The 16,594-nt window shown below is 46.9% G+C and overlaps 1 protein-coding gene across 2 annotated transcripts in view; it reads right to left on the bottom strand.

Moving 5' to 3' along the window:
- The window catches only part of LOC120020701 (serine/threonine-protein kinase PRP4 homolog), a 32,591-nt gene that overhangs the window by 2,743 nt on the left and 13,254 nt on the right, over positions 1–16,594 (bottom strand). The window contains exons 7-12 of one of the 2 annotated variants that reach the window (XM_038964411.1): positions 15,068–15,144; positions 14,293–14,383; positions 12,783–12,930; positions 11,225–11,362; positions 7,321–7,474; positions 308–422 (exon numbers count right to left, since the gene is read on the bottom strand). In XM_038964411.1, the coding sequence (XP_038820339.1) occupies positions 308–422; positions 7,321–7,474; positions 11,225–11,362; positions 12,783–12,930; positions 14,293–14,383; positions 15,068–15,144 (723 nt within the window). The remainder of the gene's footprint in view (positions 1–307; positions 423–7,320; positions 7,475–11,224; positions 11,363–12,782; positions 12,931–14,292; positions 14,384–15,067; positions 15,145–16,594) is intronic. The other variant, XM_038964413.1, reaches the window with a different exon arrangement.

Here is a 16,594-nt window from a genome sequence, read left to right as displayed (position 1 = left end):
GTTTTATAACGGGGGAAAAAAGTAGCCCCTCCCTATTTTACGTACTAAACATGAAAGTTGAATATTTTCCCTACAAGTTAAGACCTACAGCATTGATCTCCAATTGGTCGTGGAGAGCTGCTGAATGCACTAATTCAACCAATCAAGGACTTGATGAGCAGGTGATTAGTTGAATATAGCTGGGCTGGAGGAAAAGCCTGAACCCAGTAGCTCTCCAGGTCAAAGGTCGTGACAGGATTAAAAAAAGAACAGAGGAGAAGAACACAAAAGAGAAGAGTAGGAAAAGACATGAAAAGAGGAGTCTCACTAATCTCCGGCGCCCTGTAGAACCGGCTAACCAGGTAGGGAGTGATGTCATTCTCTGCCACGTGCGACGCTGAACCAAAGTCGCAGAGCTTGAGGATGGTTTTCGACTCGTTCACCTGTTGAAAACAAACCAATAAGAAAAACAAATATGCCACTTGACCCATATAAAACTCCAGCCAACAGGTTTAAAAAGATCAAAGGTGACATCAAAGCCCCGTCAAACAGCACATTGTTCACACTGGGTGGGTTCAATTAGCTCCGTCAAACAGCACATTGTTCACACTGGGTGGGTTCAATTAGCTCCGTCAAACAGCACATTGTTCACACTGGGTGGGTTCAATTAGCCCCGTCAAACAGCACATTGTTCACACTGGGTGGGTTCAATTAGCCCCGTCAAACAGCACATTGTTCACACTGGGTGGGTTCAATTAGCCCCGTCAAACAGCACATTGTTCACACTGGGTGGGTTCAATTAGACTGACCACTGGGCTATGGCCCGTCATGTGACCGGGAGAAACTGGTAAGGGTAGAGTGCCCTGATCAAAAGGTGACAGTTATCTCCGCAAGCGGGTCATAATACCAACAAGGCATCATATCATGATGGATTGTTCAGAAATATACAACCTACTTTAAAAACATTTATTCTGCATTGAATGTTTGTTAAAATCTTCTCACCGGGGCTACGACGGGTTAGAGGTGACTGTCTATCTCTGGGGCTACGGTGGGTTAGAGGTGACTATCTCTCTGGGGCTACGACGGGTTAGAAGTGACTGTCTCTCTCTGGGGCTACGGTAGGTTAGAAGTGACTGTCTCTCTCTGGGGCTACGGTAGGTTAGAAGTGACTGTCTCTCCGGGGCTACGGTAGGTTAGAAGTGACTGTCTCTCCGGGGCTACGGTAGGTTAGAAGTGACTGTCTCTCCGGGGCTACGGTAGGTTAGAAGTGACTGTCTCTCCGGGGCTACGACGGGTTAGAAGTGACTGTCTCTCTCTGGGGCTACGGTGGGTTAGAAGTGACTGTCTCTCTCTGGGGCTACGGTGGGTTAGAAGTGACTGTCTCTCTGGGGCTACGGTGGGTTAGAAGTGACTGTCTCTCTGGGGCTACGGTGGATTAGAAGTGACTGCCTCTCTGGGGCTACGGTGGATTAGAAGTGACTGCCTCTCTGGGGCTACGGTGGATTAGAAGTGACTGCCTCTCTGGGGCTACGGTGGATTAGAAGTGACTGCCTCTCTGGGGCTACGGTGGATTAGAAGTGACTGCCTCTCTGGGGCTACGGTGGATTAGAAGTGACTGCCTCTCTGGGGCTACGGTGGGTTAGAAGTGACTGTCTCTGGGGCTACGGTGGGTTAGAAGTGACTGTCTCTGGGGCTACGGTAGGTTAGAAGTGACTGTCTCTCTCTGGGGCTACGGTGGGTTAGAGATGACTGTCTCTCTCTGGGACTACGGTGGGTTAGAGGTGACTGTCTCTCTCTGGGACTACGGTGGGTTAGAGGTGACTGTCTCTCTCTGGGGACTATGGTGGGTTAGAGGTGACTGTGTCTCTCTGGGGACTATGGTGGGTTAGAGGTGACTGTGTCTCTCTGGGGACTATGGTGGGTTAGAGGTGACTGTGTCTCTCTGGGGACTATGGTGGGTTAGAGGTGACTGTGTCTCTCTGGGGACTATGGTGGGTTAGAGGTGACTGTGTCTCTCTGGGGACTATGGTGGGTTAGAGGTGACTGTGTCTCTCTGGGGACTATGGTGGGTTAGAGGTGACTGTGTCTCTCTGGGGACTATGGTGGGTTAGAGGTGACTGTGTCTCTCTGGGGACTATGGTGGGTTAGAGGTGACTGTGTCTCTCTGGGGACTATGGTGGGTTAGAGGTGACTGTGTCTCTCTGGGGACTATGGTGGGTTAGAGGTGACTGTGTCTCTCTGGGGACTATGGTGGGTTAGAGGTGACTGTGTCTCTCTGGGGACTATGGTGGGTTAGAGGTGACTGTGTCTCTCTGGGGACTATGGTGGGTTAGAGGTGACTGTGTCTCTCTGGGGACTATGGTGGGTTAGAGGTGACTGTGTCTCTCTGGGGACTATGGTGGGTTAGAGGTGACTGTGTCTCTCTGGGGACTATGGTGGGTTAGAGGTGACTGTGTCTCTCTGGGGACTATGGTGGGTTAGAGGTGACTGTGTCTCTCTGGGGACTATGGTGGGTTAGAGGTGACTGTGTCTCTCTGGGGACTATGGTGGGTTAGAGGTGACTGTGTCTCTCTGGGGACTATGGTGGGTTAGAGGTGACTGTGTCTCTCTGGGGACTATGGTGGGTTAGAGGTGACTGTGTCTCTCTGGGGACTATGGTGGGTTAGAGGTGACTGTGTCTCTCTGGGGACTATGGTGGGTTAGAGGTGACTGTCTCTCTCTGGGGACTATGGTGGGTTAGAGGTGACTGTGTCTCTCTGGGGACTATGGTGGGTTAGAGGTGACTGTGTCTCTCTGGGGACTATGGTGGGTTAGAGGTGACTGTGTCTCTCTGGGGACTATGGTGGGTTAGAGGTGACTGTGTCTCTCTGGGGACTATGGTGGGTTAGAGGTGACTGTGTCTCTCTGGGGACTATGGTGGGTTAGAGGTGACTGTGTCTCTCTGGGGACTATGGTGGGTTAGAGGTGACTGTGTCTCTCTGGGGACTATGGTGGGTTAGAGGTGACTGTGTCTCTCTGGGGACTATGGTGGGTTAGAGGTGACTGTGTCTCTCTGGGGACTATGGTGGGTTAGAGGTGACTGTGTCTCTCTGGGGACTATGGTGGGTTAGAGGTGACTGTGTCTCTCTGGGGACTATGGTGGGTTAGAGGTGACTGTGTCTCTCTGGGGACTATGGTGGGTTAGAGGTGACTGTGTCTCTCTGGGGACTATGGTGGGTTAGAGGTGACTGTGTCTCTCTGGGGACTATGGTGGGTTAGAGGTGACTGTGTCTCTCTGGGGACTATGGTGGGTTAGAGGTGACTGTTTCCCTCTGGGGACTATGGTGGGTTAGAGGTGACTGTGTCTCTCTGGGGACTATGGTGGGTTAGAGGTGACTGTGTCTCTCTGGGGACTATGGTGGGTTAGAGGTGACTGTGTCTCTCTGGGGACTATGGTGGGTTAGAGGTGACTGTGTCTCTCTGGGGACTATGGTGGGTTAGAGGTGACTGTCTCTCTCTGGGGACTATGGTGGGTTAGAGGTGACTGTGTCTCTCTGGGGACTATGGTGGGTTAGAGGTGACTGTGTCTCTCTGGGGACTATGGTGGGTTAGAGGTGACTGTTTCCCTCTGGGGACTATGGTGGGTTAGAGGTGACTGTGTCTCTCTGGGGACTATGGTGGGTTAGAGGTGACTGTGTCTCTCTGGGGACTATGGTGGGTTAGAGGTGACTGTCTCTCTCTGGGGACTATGGTGGGTTAGAGGTGACTGTGTCTCTCTGGGGACTATGGTGGGTTAGAGGTGACTGTCTCTCTCTGGGGACTATGGTGGGTTAGAGGTGACTGTGTCTCTCTGGGGACTATGGTGGGTTAGAGGTGACTGTGTCTCTCTGGGGACTATGGTGGGTTAGAGGTGACTGTGTCTCTCTGGGGACTATGGTGGGTTAGAGGTGACTGTGTCTCTCTGGGGACTATGGTGGGTTAGAGGTGACTGTGTCTCTCTGGGGACTATGGTGGGTTAGAGGTGACTGTGTCTCTCTGGGGACTATGGTGGGTTAGAGGTGACTGTGTCTCTCTGGGGACTATGGTGGGTTAGAGGTGACTGTCTCTCTCTGGGGACTATGGTGGGTTAGAGGTGACTGTCTCTCTCTGGGGACTATGGTGGGTTAGAGGTGACTGTGTCTCTCTGGGGACTATGGTGGGTTAGAGGTGACTGTGTCTCTCTGGGGACTATGGTGGGTTAGAGGTGACTGTTTCCCTCTGGGGACTATGGTGGGTTAGAGGTGACTGTCTCTCTGGGGACTATGGTGGGTTAGAGGTGACTGTGTCTCTCTGGGGACTATGGTGGGTTAGAGGTGACTGTCTCTCTCTGGGGACTATGGTGGGTTAGAGGTGACTGTGTCTCTCTGGGGACTATGGTGGGTTAGAGGTGACTGTCTCTCTCTGGGGACTATGGTGGGTTAGAGGTGACTGTGTCTCTCTGGGGACTATGGTGGGTTAGAGGTGACTATGGTGGGTTAGAGGTGACTGTGTCTCTCTGGGGACTATGGTGGGTTAGAGGTGACTGTGTCTCTCTGGGGACTATGGTGGGTTAGAGGTGACTGTGTGTCTCTGGGGACTATGGTGGGTTAGAGGTGACTGTGTCTCTCTGGGGACTATGGTGGGTTAGAGGTGACTGTGTCTCTCTGGGGACTATGGTGGGGTAGAGGTGACTGTGTCTCTCTGGGGACTATGGTGGGTTAGAGGTGACTGTGTCTCTCTGGGGACTATGGTGGGTTAGAGGTGACTGTGTCTCTCTGGGGACTATGGTGGGTTAGAGGTGACTGTGTCTCTCTGGGGACTATGGTGGGTTAGAGGTGACTGTGTCTCTCTGGGGACTATGGTGGGTTAGAGGTGACTGTGTCTCTCTGGGGACTATGGTGGGTTAGAGGTGACTGTGTCTCTCTGGGGACTATGGTGGGTTAGAGGTGACTGTGTCTCTCTGGGGACTATGGTGGGTTAGAGGTGACTGTGTCTCTCTGGGGACTATGGTGGGTTAGAGGTGACTGTGTCTCTCTGGGGACTATGGTGGGTTAGAGGTGACTGTGTCTCTCTGGGGACTATGGTGGGTTAGAGGTGACTGTTTCCCTCTGGGGACTATGGTGGGTTAGAGGTGACTGTGTCTCTCTGGGGACTATGGTGGGTTAGAGGTGACTGTGTCTCTCTGGGGACTATGGTGGGTTAGAGGTGACTGTCTCTCTCTGGGGACTATGGTGGGTTAGAGGTGACTGTGTCTCTCTGGGGACTATGGTGGGTTAGAGGTGACTGTCTCTCTCTGGGGACTATGGTGGGTTAGAGGTGACTGTGTCTCTCTGGGGACTATGGTGGGTTAGAGGTGACTATGGTGGGTTAGAGGTGACTGTGTCTCTCTGGGGACTATGGTGGGTTAGAGGTGACTGTGTCTCTCTGGGGACTATGGTGGGTTAGAGGTGACTGTGTGTCTCTGGGGACTATGGTGGGTTAGAGGTGACTGTGTCTCTCTGGGGACTATGGTGGGTTAGAGGTGACTGTGTCTCTCTGGGGACTATGGTGGGTTAGAGGTGACTGTGTCTCTCTGGGGACTATGGTGGGTTAGAGGTGACTGTGTCTCTCTGGGGACTATGGTGGGTTAGAGGTGACTGTGTCTCTCTGGGGACTATGGTGGGTTAGAGGTGACTGTGTCTCTCTGGGGACTATGGTGGGGTTAGAGGTGACTGTGTCTCTCTGGGGACTATGGTGGGTTAGAGGTGACTGTGTCTCTCTGGGGACTATGGTGGGTTAGAGGTGACTGTGTCTCTCTGGGGACTATGGTGGGTTAGAGGTGACTGTGTCTCTCTGGGGACTATGGTGGGTTAGAGGTGACTGTGTCTCTCTGGGGACTATGGTGGGTTAGAGGTGACTGTGTCTCTCTGGGGACTATGGTGGGTTAGAGGTGACTGTCTCTCTCTGGGGACTATGGTGGGTTAGAGGTGACTGTGTCTCTCTGGGGACTATGGTGGGTTAGAGGTGACTGTGTCTCTCTGGGGACTATGGTGGGTTAGAGGTGACTGTGTCTCTCTGGGGACTATGGTGGGTTAGAGGTGACTGTGTCTCTCTGGGGACTATGGTGGGTTAGAGGTGACTGTGTCTCTCTGGGGACTATGGTGGGTTAGAGGTGACTGTGTCTCTCTGGGGACTATGGTGGGTTAGAGGTGACTGTGTCTCTCTGGGGACTATGGTGGGTTAGAGGTGACTGTGTCTCTCTGGGGACTATGGTGGGTTAGAGGTGACTGTGTCTCTCTGGGGACTATGGTGGGTTAGAGGTGACTGTGTCTCTCTGGGGACTATGGTGGGTTAGAGGTGACTGTGTCTCTCTGGGGACTATGGTGGGTTAGAGGTGACTGTGTCTCTCTGGGGACTATGGTGGGTTAGAGGTGACTGTGTCTCTCTGGGGACTATGGTGGGTTAGAGGTGACTGTGTCTCTCTGGGGACTATGGTGGGTTAGAGGTGACTGTGTCTCTCTGGGGACTATGGTGGGTTAGAGGTGACTGTGTCTCTCTGGGGACTATGGTGGGTTAGAGGTGACTGTGTCTCTCTGGGGACTATGGTGGGTTAGAGGTGACTGTGTCTCTCTGGGGACTATGGTGGGTTAGAGGTGACTGTGTCTCTCTGGGGACTATGGTGGGTTAGAGGTGACTGTGTCTCTCTGGGGACTATGGTGGGTTAGAGGTGACTGTGTCTCTCTGGGGACTATGGTGGGTTAGAGGTGACTGTGTCTCTCTGGGGACTATGGTGGGTTAGAGGTGACTGTGTCTCTCTGGGGACTATGGTGGGTTAGAGGTGACTGTGTCTCTCTGGGGACTATGGTGGGTTAGAGGTGACTGTGTCTCTCTGGGGACTATGGTGGGTTAGAGGTGACTGTGTCTCTCTGGGGACTATGGTGGGTTAGAGGTGACTGTGTCTCTCTGGGGACTATGGTGGGTTAGAGGTGACTGTGTCTCTCTGGGGACTATGGTGGGTTAGAGGTGACTGTGTCTCTCTGGGGACTATGGTGGGTTAGAGGTGACTGTGTCTCTCTGGGGACTATGGTGGGTTAGAGGTGACTGTGTCTCTCTGGGGACTATGGTGGGTTAGAGGTGACTGTGTCTCTCTGGGGACTATGGTGGGTTAGAGGTGACTGTGTCTCTCTGGGGACTATGGTGGGTTAGAGGTGACTGTGTCTCTCTGGGGACTATGGTGGGTTAGAGGTGACTGTGTCTCTCTGGGGACTATGGTGGGTTAGAGGTGACTGTGTCTCTCTGGGGACTATGGTGGGTTAGAGGTGACTGTGTCTCTCTGGGGACTATGGTGGGTTAGAGGTGACGCACCAGGATATTGTCAGGTTTGATGTCGGCGTGAAGGATGTTGCAACGTTTGAGCAGCTTCAGGGCCAGAAAGAGCTGCTGGCTGTAGGAGCGCACCGCCTTGATGTGGAGGCCCACGTCTTTGCCATACTTCTTCAGCACCTCGCGCAGGTTCATACTGAGGAGGAGAGTAGAGAGACACCACATACAATATAGAAGTGAGTCACAAAATGGCACCCTATTCCCTAAATAGTGCCGACATTGCTCGTCCAAATATTTATATATTCTTAATTCTATTCTTTTAGATGTGTGTATTGTGAAATTGTTAGATATTACTGCACTGTTGGAGCTAGAAACACAAGCATTTCGTTCCACACGCAATAACATCTGCTAAACACGTGTATGTGACCAATGAAATATGATTTGATTTTAGTGCACTACTTCTAACCACAGAAGAAGAAGTAGTGCACTTCTTCTAACCACAGAAGAAGAAGTAGTGCACTTCTTCTAACCACAGAAGAAGAAGTAGTGCACTTCTTCTAACCACAGAAGAAGAAGAAGTAGTGCACTTCTTCTAACCACAGAAGAAGAAGAAGTAGTGCACTACTTCTAACCACAGAAGAAGAAGAAGTAGTGCACTACTTCTAACCACAGAAGAAGAAGAAGTAGTGCACTACTTCTAACCACAGAAGAAGAAGAAGTAGTGCACTACTTCTAACCACAGAAGAAGAAGAAGTAGTGCACTACTTCTAACCACAGAAGAAGAAGAAGTAGTGCACTACTTCTAACCACAGAAGAAGAAGAAGTAGTGCACTACTTCTAACCACAGAAGAAGAAGAAGTAGTGCACTACTTCTAACCACAGAAGAAGAAGTAGTGCACTACTTCTAACCACAGAAGAAGAAGTAGTGCACTACTTTTAACCACAGAAGAAGTAGTGCACTACTTCTAACCACAGAAGAAGAAGTAGTTCACTATGTAGGGAATATGGAGCCCTTTCAGACAGTTTAGTAATCCGTCTGCGCTAAAAAGAATTGAGATCCTGGTTAGAACGAAAACAATATGTACTCAGCGGTAAAACATGGGACAGAGTTGGGCTGGAAATTGCCAGGGACCTCACGATACTTTTGTATTTTACATTACTCTATTGTCTGAATAAAAAAAAAAATCACAAACAGAAAAGTATTGATCCTTTTTACCTAATTTTACCCAAGACAATGCGCTGTAGGATGTTGGTACCCAGCCAAGCGCTGTGTCTCTCTCTCTCCTCACTGAATGAATGACAAAATAGATGAATGGGCGATCATTGTGCACCTTACTTCACACAATTGAAATTAAATTAGGCCTAACTGAATGATGAGGGTGAAGAGGTTGATTTAATTTAGTATAACTGTAGTATAATGATGAGTGTGTGTGTTATGCCTATTGATCAGCGTTGGTACTCATGTTAATCATTTGAGGCTTGATACCATTCTCTTTTACGAAAAAAAAAAAAAAAAAGCTGTTACAAGACTTATATTTACTATAACTCTATTACTAATCAAATTAATTGTAAGGGAAACAAAAACATGCTGTTTGATGCAGTAGGCCTTTAAAATAATGCTAAACATATCCTTGACTCTAAGTTGATGAGCAGGAAGTAAAACGATGCCAGTCAGACGGCACAGCTGGCCCATCGAAACTACACCTCAACGATACCGAAACTAATTTCACACATAACAGTTAGCCTATAGACAAGATTAATTTAACAATAATCTGATGAGTGACAATATTAGGCCTATCAGCTGTCAAATTGTACATGAAGAAATGGGCGAATCTTGTAATTTACAAATGCATGGAATAGAGAATCACAAATCCTCCTTCAGAGTCAAATGCAGGACAAACATTTTGATTTCTAAAAGGTATCAGAAAGAGCATATTGTGCAGTTTCTATGACACATTCCTCTGTCAAATAACTCCCATAATTCAACAGGTGCAGCTCTCTTTCCAAATGTCACATTCTCCAAGAATATACGTGCTGTGCTTGCATTCAATTCAGCACATGACCGTCCACGCAGCAGCATTTCTCTGGCTAACTAAGCAAAAACAAATAACATTATAAACTTAAAAATATGCTATTTATTTAGACAATTCATCCTTTACAATTGTTCATGCACTGGTGCCTTTGTTTAGGAATATATAGCAGATAATTTCACCTGTGCACCTGGCTGGTTATATTACATTTTTTTTGTTTTCTAATTTGTCAAAAGAAGCTGTAACTGGACTTTATTAATTACTATAACTCTATTACTAATTTAATCTACAAATAAAGTTGATACAATTAAAAACATTAGTGTAATCCATTTTAAGGGAAACTAAAATAGGCTATTGGCCTATGCTTTTTTTCTAGGACAAAAACATATCCTTGACTATAAAAAACAAATAACTATTGTTGTTATTGATATAGTTCCACAAATATCTCTTTGTGCAACTAATCCTTTACAATAGTTGATGCACTATTTATCAAGCGGTGTTTATGTTTCAGCACCTTGTGGGTTGATATGCAACTGTTGCTAAACGAGATGACCGGCGACGTTCTCTAGCGGGTACCTGTAGGATGAAAGGCCAGGCGGTTCTAGTGTTTAAAAAGAACAAGCTACAGGACGAGAAATACTGGCAGTATTTTGCAGGTACAGCCAGCCGACTAGTGCTAGCTAACGTTAACTGCCTAGCAATCTTTTAAAATAAAATCGATACTTGGGAGTCACAGTATTGATATAAAATGGGCAAAAATAATATCACCATTCCATATCGATTTCCCCCACCCCTAGGACAGAGAGCAGCAGACTCCCTCAGACTTCAAAACAGCCTCTTCGCATCAATAAGGCCACCTCTTTTCAGACTCCATCTCCAGCAGCTAAGGCTTTTACAACCAAAATGATCAATTGAAACCACATTCTTTAACACAGGGAGAGCAAACCTACGCGCAAGTGGCCCACCTAGGAGTGTTGCGGTGACCGGCGGTAATTACCTTGTTAAGTCAAGGTAATTAGGCTTCTCCAAGCTCTGATGCAGCTGCTGGTCATTAGTAGCCTACCAAACTTGCTAACCGCCTGGTACTCAGCACTCTATTGTCCCTCTAATCACTATGACGTCAATGCAAATGTGATCGAAAATCTAATTAAAAACACTTAAGAGCCCATGAGCTTATGTTGCGCAACATCTCTACAGGCTATGCAATTGTGCAAGTAAAACAGAGTGATGGCCTCTACTAAAAAGAGGAGGATCATACAGCATTAAAATGTATTAAAAATCAAAACATATAGCCCGACGTTTGTAGAACAACTAAAGTTATGCTTAATTTAGAGTTAATTCATGTATAAGAATACCTATTTCTTTGTTTCTTTGTTAACCGCTCAGCACAACTCAGCACTCCTTCAAATCGTTTGGAGAAAATATCCTCTATTTTATTCAGCTTTGTTCAATTTTATTCTTAATTACTATAAAATACTGCCGGAATTCTAAGCAAAGCATCTTGTCTGCTAAATGAACTAGTGTAGCCCACAGCCATTTGGCATAGCCACATCAGGACAACTCAAGAGTATGCTATTCTGTTCTGAAATAGACCACATGTTCTTCAAACCATGCTTCTTTAAACCTGTATAAAATAAATAATGGCTTTATTGTTAAGGTGTAGGCTATATTAAATGAACGTATTAGACTTTTTAAAATGTAGATGTTCAAAAGGTCTGCATCAATGGCTTGAAGCCAGGAGATGCTAAATGTGTTCATTAATTAAGCCAATTACCGTGAAACCGACAATTATTTGCTTGACAATCACCGGCTGACAACATTTCGTGACTGCAAAAGCCCTAGGCCCACCTTGCCTATACAATGAGAAGAGAAACACTGTTCTCAATCTAGGGGTGCCAGTAACCTGGAGGGTGTACCTGAGAGGCTCGAAAACCAGGCAGAGGTGCTGCTTGTGGTAGAAGTGTCGGAAGAGGCGCAGGCAGTGGAACTTGTCGTCAGGGTCGGCATCGTTGAGTTTCTTCAGGAACTCCAGCTCCTTGAGCCCAGTCTTCTGCCTTTTGGGACAGAGAGACCACTTCGATGAGTCTAAAGTCATGGACACACTGGTGTGCCAGTAGGACAGGTCCCCCTGGAGAGCTATTGGGTGGACAGGCTTTTGGTTCCAGCCCTGCTCTGACACACCTGACTCAGATAAGCAAGTAGAGGTTAGTGGAATCCGGTGTGTTCGAGCAGGGCTAAAACAAAAAGCCTGTACACCTAATATCTACCCACAATAGTAACTGACGTAGATATGTAACTAGGAATACAGTGACAGATAATACAGTAACAGCAGTGTATGTGATGAGTCAAAAAAAATGAGTGCAAAAAAGAAAAAAAGGGTCAACGCAGATAGTTAAATAGTTAACCAAACCGGACTAATTATTAACCAGTCTTATGGCTTGGGGGTAGAAGAAGCTGTTCAGGGTACAGTTGGTTCCAGACTTGGTGCATCGGTACTGCTTGCCGTGCGGTAGCAGAGAGAATAGTCTAGGACATGGGTGGCTGGTGTCTGACAATTTTTAGGGCCTTCCCCTGGTATTGGAGGTCCTGGATGGCAGGGAGCGCTGTACTGGGCTTTACACACTACCCTCTGTAGCGCCTTGTGGTCGGATGCCAAGCAGTTGCCATACCAAGCGGTGATGCAGCCAGTCAAGATGCTCTCAATGGCGCAGCTGTAGAACTTTTTGAGGATCTGAGGGCCAAAGCCAAATCTTCTCATTCTCCTGAGGGGGAAGAGGCGTTGTCATGCCCTCTTCATGACTGTTGGCGTATGTGGGCCATGATAGATCCTTCGTGATGTGGACACAGAGTAACTTGAAGCTCTCGACCCGCTCCACTACAGCCACGTCGATGTGAATGGGAGCGTGCTCCGTTTCCTGTAGTCCACGATCAGCCCCTTTGTCTTGCTGGCATTGAGGGAGAAGTTGTTGTCCAGGCACCACACTGCCAGGTCTCTGACCTCCTCCCTCCTATAGGCCAGCTCATCCTCTGTGATCACCGCTATAGTGTCGTCGGCAAACTTAGTGTTGGAGTTTTGCGTGGCCACGCAGTCGTGGGTGAACAGGGAGTACAGGAGTGGACTAAGCACGCACCCCTGAGGGGCCCCCTTGGCAGATGTGTTGTTGCCTACCCTCACCACTTTTTCTAATGTATTTTTTGTAATGTGTCAGACCCCAGGAAGACTAGCTGTCGCCATTGGCGTCAGCTAATGGGGATCCTAAAAAAAAAGAATCAACCTGGGGGCAGCCCGCCAGGAAGTCCAGAATCCAGTTGCAGAGGGAGGTGTTTTAATCCCAGGGTCCTTAGCTTAGTGATGAGCTTGGTGTTGAACGCTGAGCTGTAGTCAATGAACAGCAGGTAGTATCTCCCCAGTTTCAAAACGTTTTCTGCCTACTGAACCGGGTGCAAGATTAGCTATTGGTAAACGACACTCACATGAGCTCGTTGTTCCGAATGATCTTAATAGCAACCTCCTGGCTGGCGCGGGCCACGTCACGGGCTCGGATGACGTTGCTGAACACGCCCTGCCCCGTGTAGCCGTACACACTGTACCGCTTGTCCAGTTTCTCCCCGATATTGAATCCTGTCAAATAGCAAAAAGACATTGAATGTATTAGCTAATTGGTTATGAATAAGTAGGGATTGACCTTAAGCGTTGCCCTGTTGCCTGGGGCAAGTAAACAAAAAAACTGCAAAGAATTCCAGTAGGCCTAAAACATATCTTTATGGTTCATTCCCAATGTTTAGGTGAAAGACTGACAATTTATGGGATTCATGGCAGCCGGGCAAGTGAGCTTGCTCTATGGTTGCGCCATTAGGAAGAATAAAATAAAATATATAAAACATAAATCCAGTAGCCTAACACACTTTCTTTTTCGCTACACTGGAAGAGTAACTTTTGGTCAGTGCGAGCAGAACGCTAGCCACAATATCCTTTTGCTCTCAGGCGTGTGCTGCATGTCGAAATCTTGAAAATAGAACCAGAACTGAATATTATGCTCAAACAGAGCATAACAGAGCATAACAATATTATGCTCAAACAGAGCATAACAGAGCATAACAATATTATGCTCAAACAGAGCATAACAGAGCATAACAGAGCACAACAGAGCACAACAGAGCATAACAATATTATGCTCAAACAGAGCCGGCGCGGTTACGCTCAGGACTTGTTGAACTGAACAGGAGCGTCTCACGCTCTGCAAAAGTTACGCGTCCGATGTAGCAGGCGACTAAAACAGATTCTGATCCTCCTTGTTGTTTGAATTAGTGACCAACAAGAAATGGCAATTTTGCATATAAACAACCATCTTCACATTTTCGGGCAAATCAAAGTTTATTGGTCACGTACACAGATGTGCAGATGTTATAGCAGCTGCAGTGAAATGCTTGTTCCTCTAGCTCTAAAAGTAATATCTAGCAGTAAAAAAAAACAAAAAAAAACACACAGACATTAAGAAATATCAGAACACGCAATGTCAGAGACCGGAATATAAATAAACATCCAACATAAAATATAAAAACGCAACATGTAAAGGGTTAGTTCCATGTTTCATGAACTTAAATAAAAGATCCCAGAAATATTCCATCTGCACAAAAATCCTATTTGGGGGGGGGGGGGTGCTGAGGAGTATTTCTGTCTGTAATAAAGCCCTTTTGTAGGTAAAAACTCATTCTGATTGGCTGAGCCTGGCCCCTCAGTGGGTGCCCTCCAAGGCCCACCCATGGCTGCACCCCTGCCCAGTCATGTGAAATCCATAGATTAGGGCCTAAGGAATTTATTTCACTTGACTGATTTCCTTATATGAAATGTAACTCAGTAAAATCTTTGGAATTGTTGCATGTTTTATATTTTTTTGTTCAGTAGTGATAAAATGAATGAATAAGCTAACAAACAAATGAAGGAACAAAATAAGGAAGGAGCTTTAATGCCACATGGACTTACGGTAGTATCCCTCTGCGTCTGTCCAGTTGTCTCGGAGGTTGGGGTTCTCCTTAAAGTCCTTCCCGATACCTGCTGCTCGAAACCTTGCACTCTGCAGTGAGCACAAATCACTTAGTGTTAGTATGACGGGAGACCAAATGGTTTTTCCAATGTTAGTTTTTTTCCCCCCTTTCAAGAAATCAGTTATTATTCTGATGGGAATCTGTGCTTGATTGAGCTTGCCTAGTGCAATGGAACCAAAGGAACAGTCCCAAATGTGCAAATTCTGTCCATCTGGCACCCCATGCAGGCTCATTTAAACACTCAAAGTATTTGAAAGAAAAAACATACTATTTGAACCAAGGTCTGACTGTCAGGCTACAATACAAAACCACAGTTGAGATGGTATTCTGACTTGAGATTGACGCGCCAAACTTTTGGTCCCGCAACAGACATCCACAAATGATTTACGCAAAAGTCCCAACTTGTGGGCTTATCTCGACTCAAATCGGACTAGCAGTTCTCAGTCGCCTCACAGAAAGGTCACCAGAGAAAACGCTGTGGCCCGGTCTAAAGTTACCCGCTGACAGACGCGTGTTTGGACAGTAATAATACAAGGGCGCCCCGAGACACGGACACCACTCTTAGCAACCCTATCTGACAGGATCCTATTCCATAGACAACTTCATTTAAAAAAAAAAGAAAAAAAGAAAAGTTGAAGACACATTGGCACAAGTCAATGGTGGTCAGAGTCCAAACTACGCAATGGAATCAAAGCAACAGGAGGAGTACTCACGTCAAAGTAGGCGGCGAACATGTCATCCGATTCAGTAAACATGTCGGGGGCGGAGGGTTTTTTGGGGTTGGTTCCTTCTAGGAAAGAATGGGGGGGTAGAGTTTAATCTCAAGCACCGTTAAAACTGTAAAAGCACTTTGACACAACTGCTGATGTCAATATGACTTAAAAAAATATATCTATTTTCATTGATTAAGAAGTCATAGAGTACGTGAGAAATTAACATCATAATAATAAGTCATTGAGTAATAGACTTATGAACTATATTTGAAATCGATCAACGTCCAAGTACCCTGGTGGGTAGAAGCGTTGGGCCAGTAACCGAAAGGTTGCTGAATCGAATCCAAGAGCCGACAAGGTAAAAAAAAAAATCTGTCATTCTGCCCCCGAGCAAGGCAGTTTAACCCACTGTTCCCCGGGCGATGAAGACATGGATGTCGATTAAGGTAGCCCCCCCGCACCTCTCTGATTCAGAGGGGGTTGGGTTAAATGCTTAAGACACATTTCAGTTGAATGCATTCAGTTGTACAACTGACTAGGTATCCCCTTTCCACTTCTGAATCACTACTACTACTCTGACGACTACTACTGAGCCTGCAATTGCTACTACTGCTGCATCAGACAAACAAACAAACAAACCGAGTGCTGCTGTGGCTGCTACTACTGCATCAGACAAACAAACAAACAAACAAACATGCCGAGTGCTGCTACTACTGTATCAGACAAACAAACAAACAAACATGCCGAGTGCTGCTGTGGCTACTACTACTGTATCAGACAAACATGCCGAGTGCTGCAGTTACTACTACTACTGTATCAGACAAACAAACATGCCGAGTGCTGCAGTTACTACTACTACTGTATCAGACAAACAAACATGCTGAGTGCTGCAGTTACTACTACTACTGTATCAGACAAACAAACATGCTGAGTGCTGCAGTTACTACTACTACTGTATCAGACAAACAAACATGCCGAGTGCTGCAGTTACTACTACTACTGTATCAGACAAACAAACATGCCGAGTGCTGCTGTGGCTAATACTACTGTATCAGACAAACAAACATGCCGAGTGCTGCTGTTACTACTACTACTGTATCAGACAAACAAACAAACAAACATGCCGAGTGCTGCAGTTACTACTACTACTGTATCAGACAAACAAACAAACATGCCGAGTGCTGCGGTTACTACTACTACTGTATCAGACAAACAAACATGCCGAGTGCTGCGGTTACTACTACTACTGTATCAGACAAACAAACAAACATGCCGAGTGCTGCAGTTACTACTACTACTGTATCAGACAAACAAACAAACATGCCGAGTGCTGCAGTTACTACTACTACTGTATCAGACAAACAAACAAACATGCCGAGTGCTGCGGTTACTACTACTACTGTATCAGACAAACAAACATGCCGAGTGCTGCAGTTACTACTACTACTGTATCAGACAAACAAACAAACATGCCGAGTGCTGCGGTTACTACTACTACTGTATCAGACAAACAAACATGCAGAGTGC

Source organism: Salvelinus namaycush, chromosome 25 (genome assembly GCF_016432855.1).
Source record: "Salvelinus namaycush isolate Seneca chromosome 25, SaNama_1.0, whole genome shotgun sequence".
NCBI lineage: Eukaryota > Metazoa > Chordata > Actinopteri > Salmoniformes > Salmonidae > Salvelinus > Salvelinus namaycush.
This window is presented reverse-complemented; position numbering and strand designations above follow the sequence as displayed.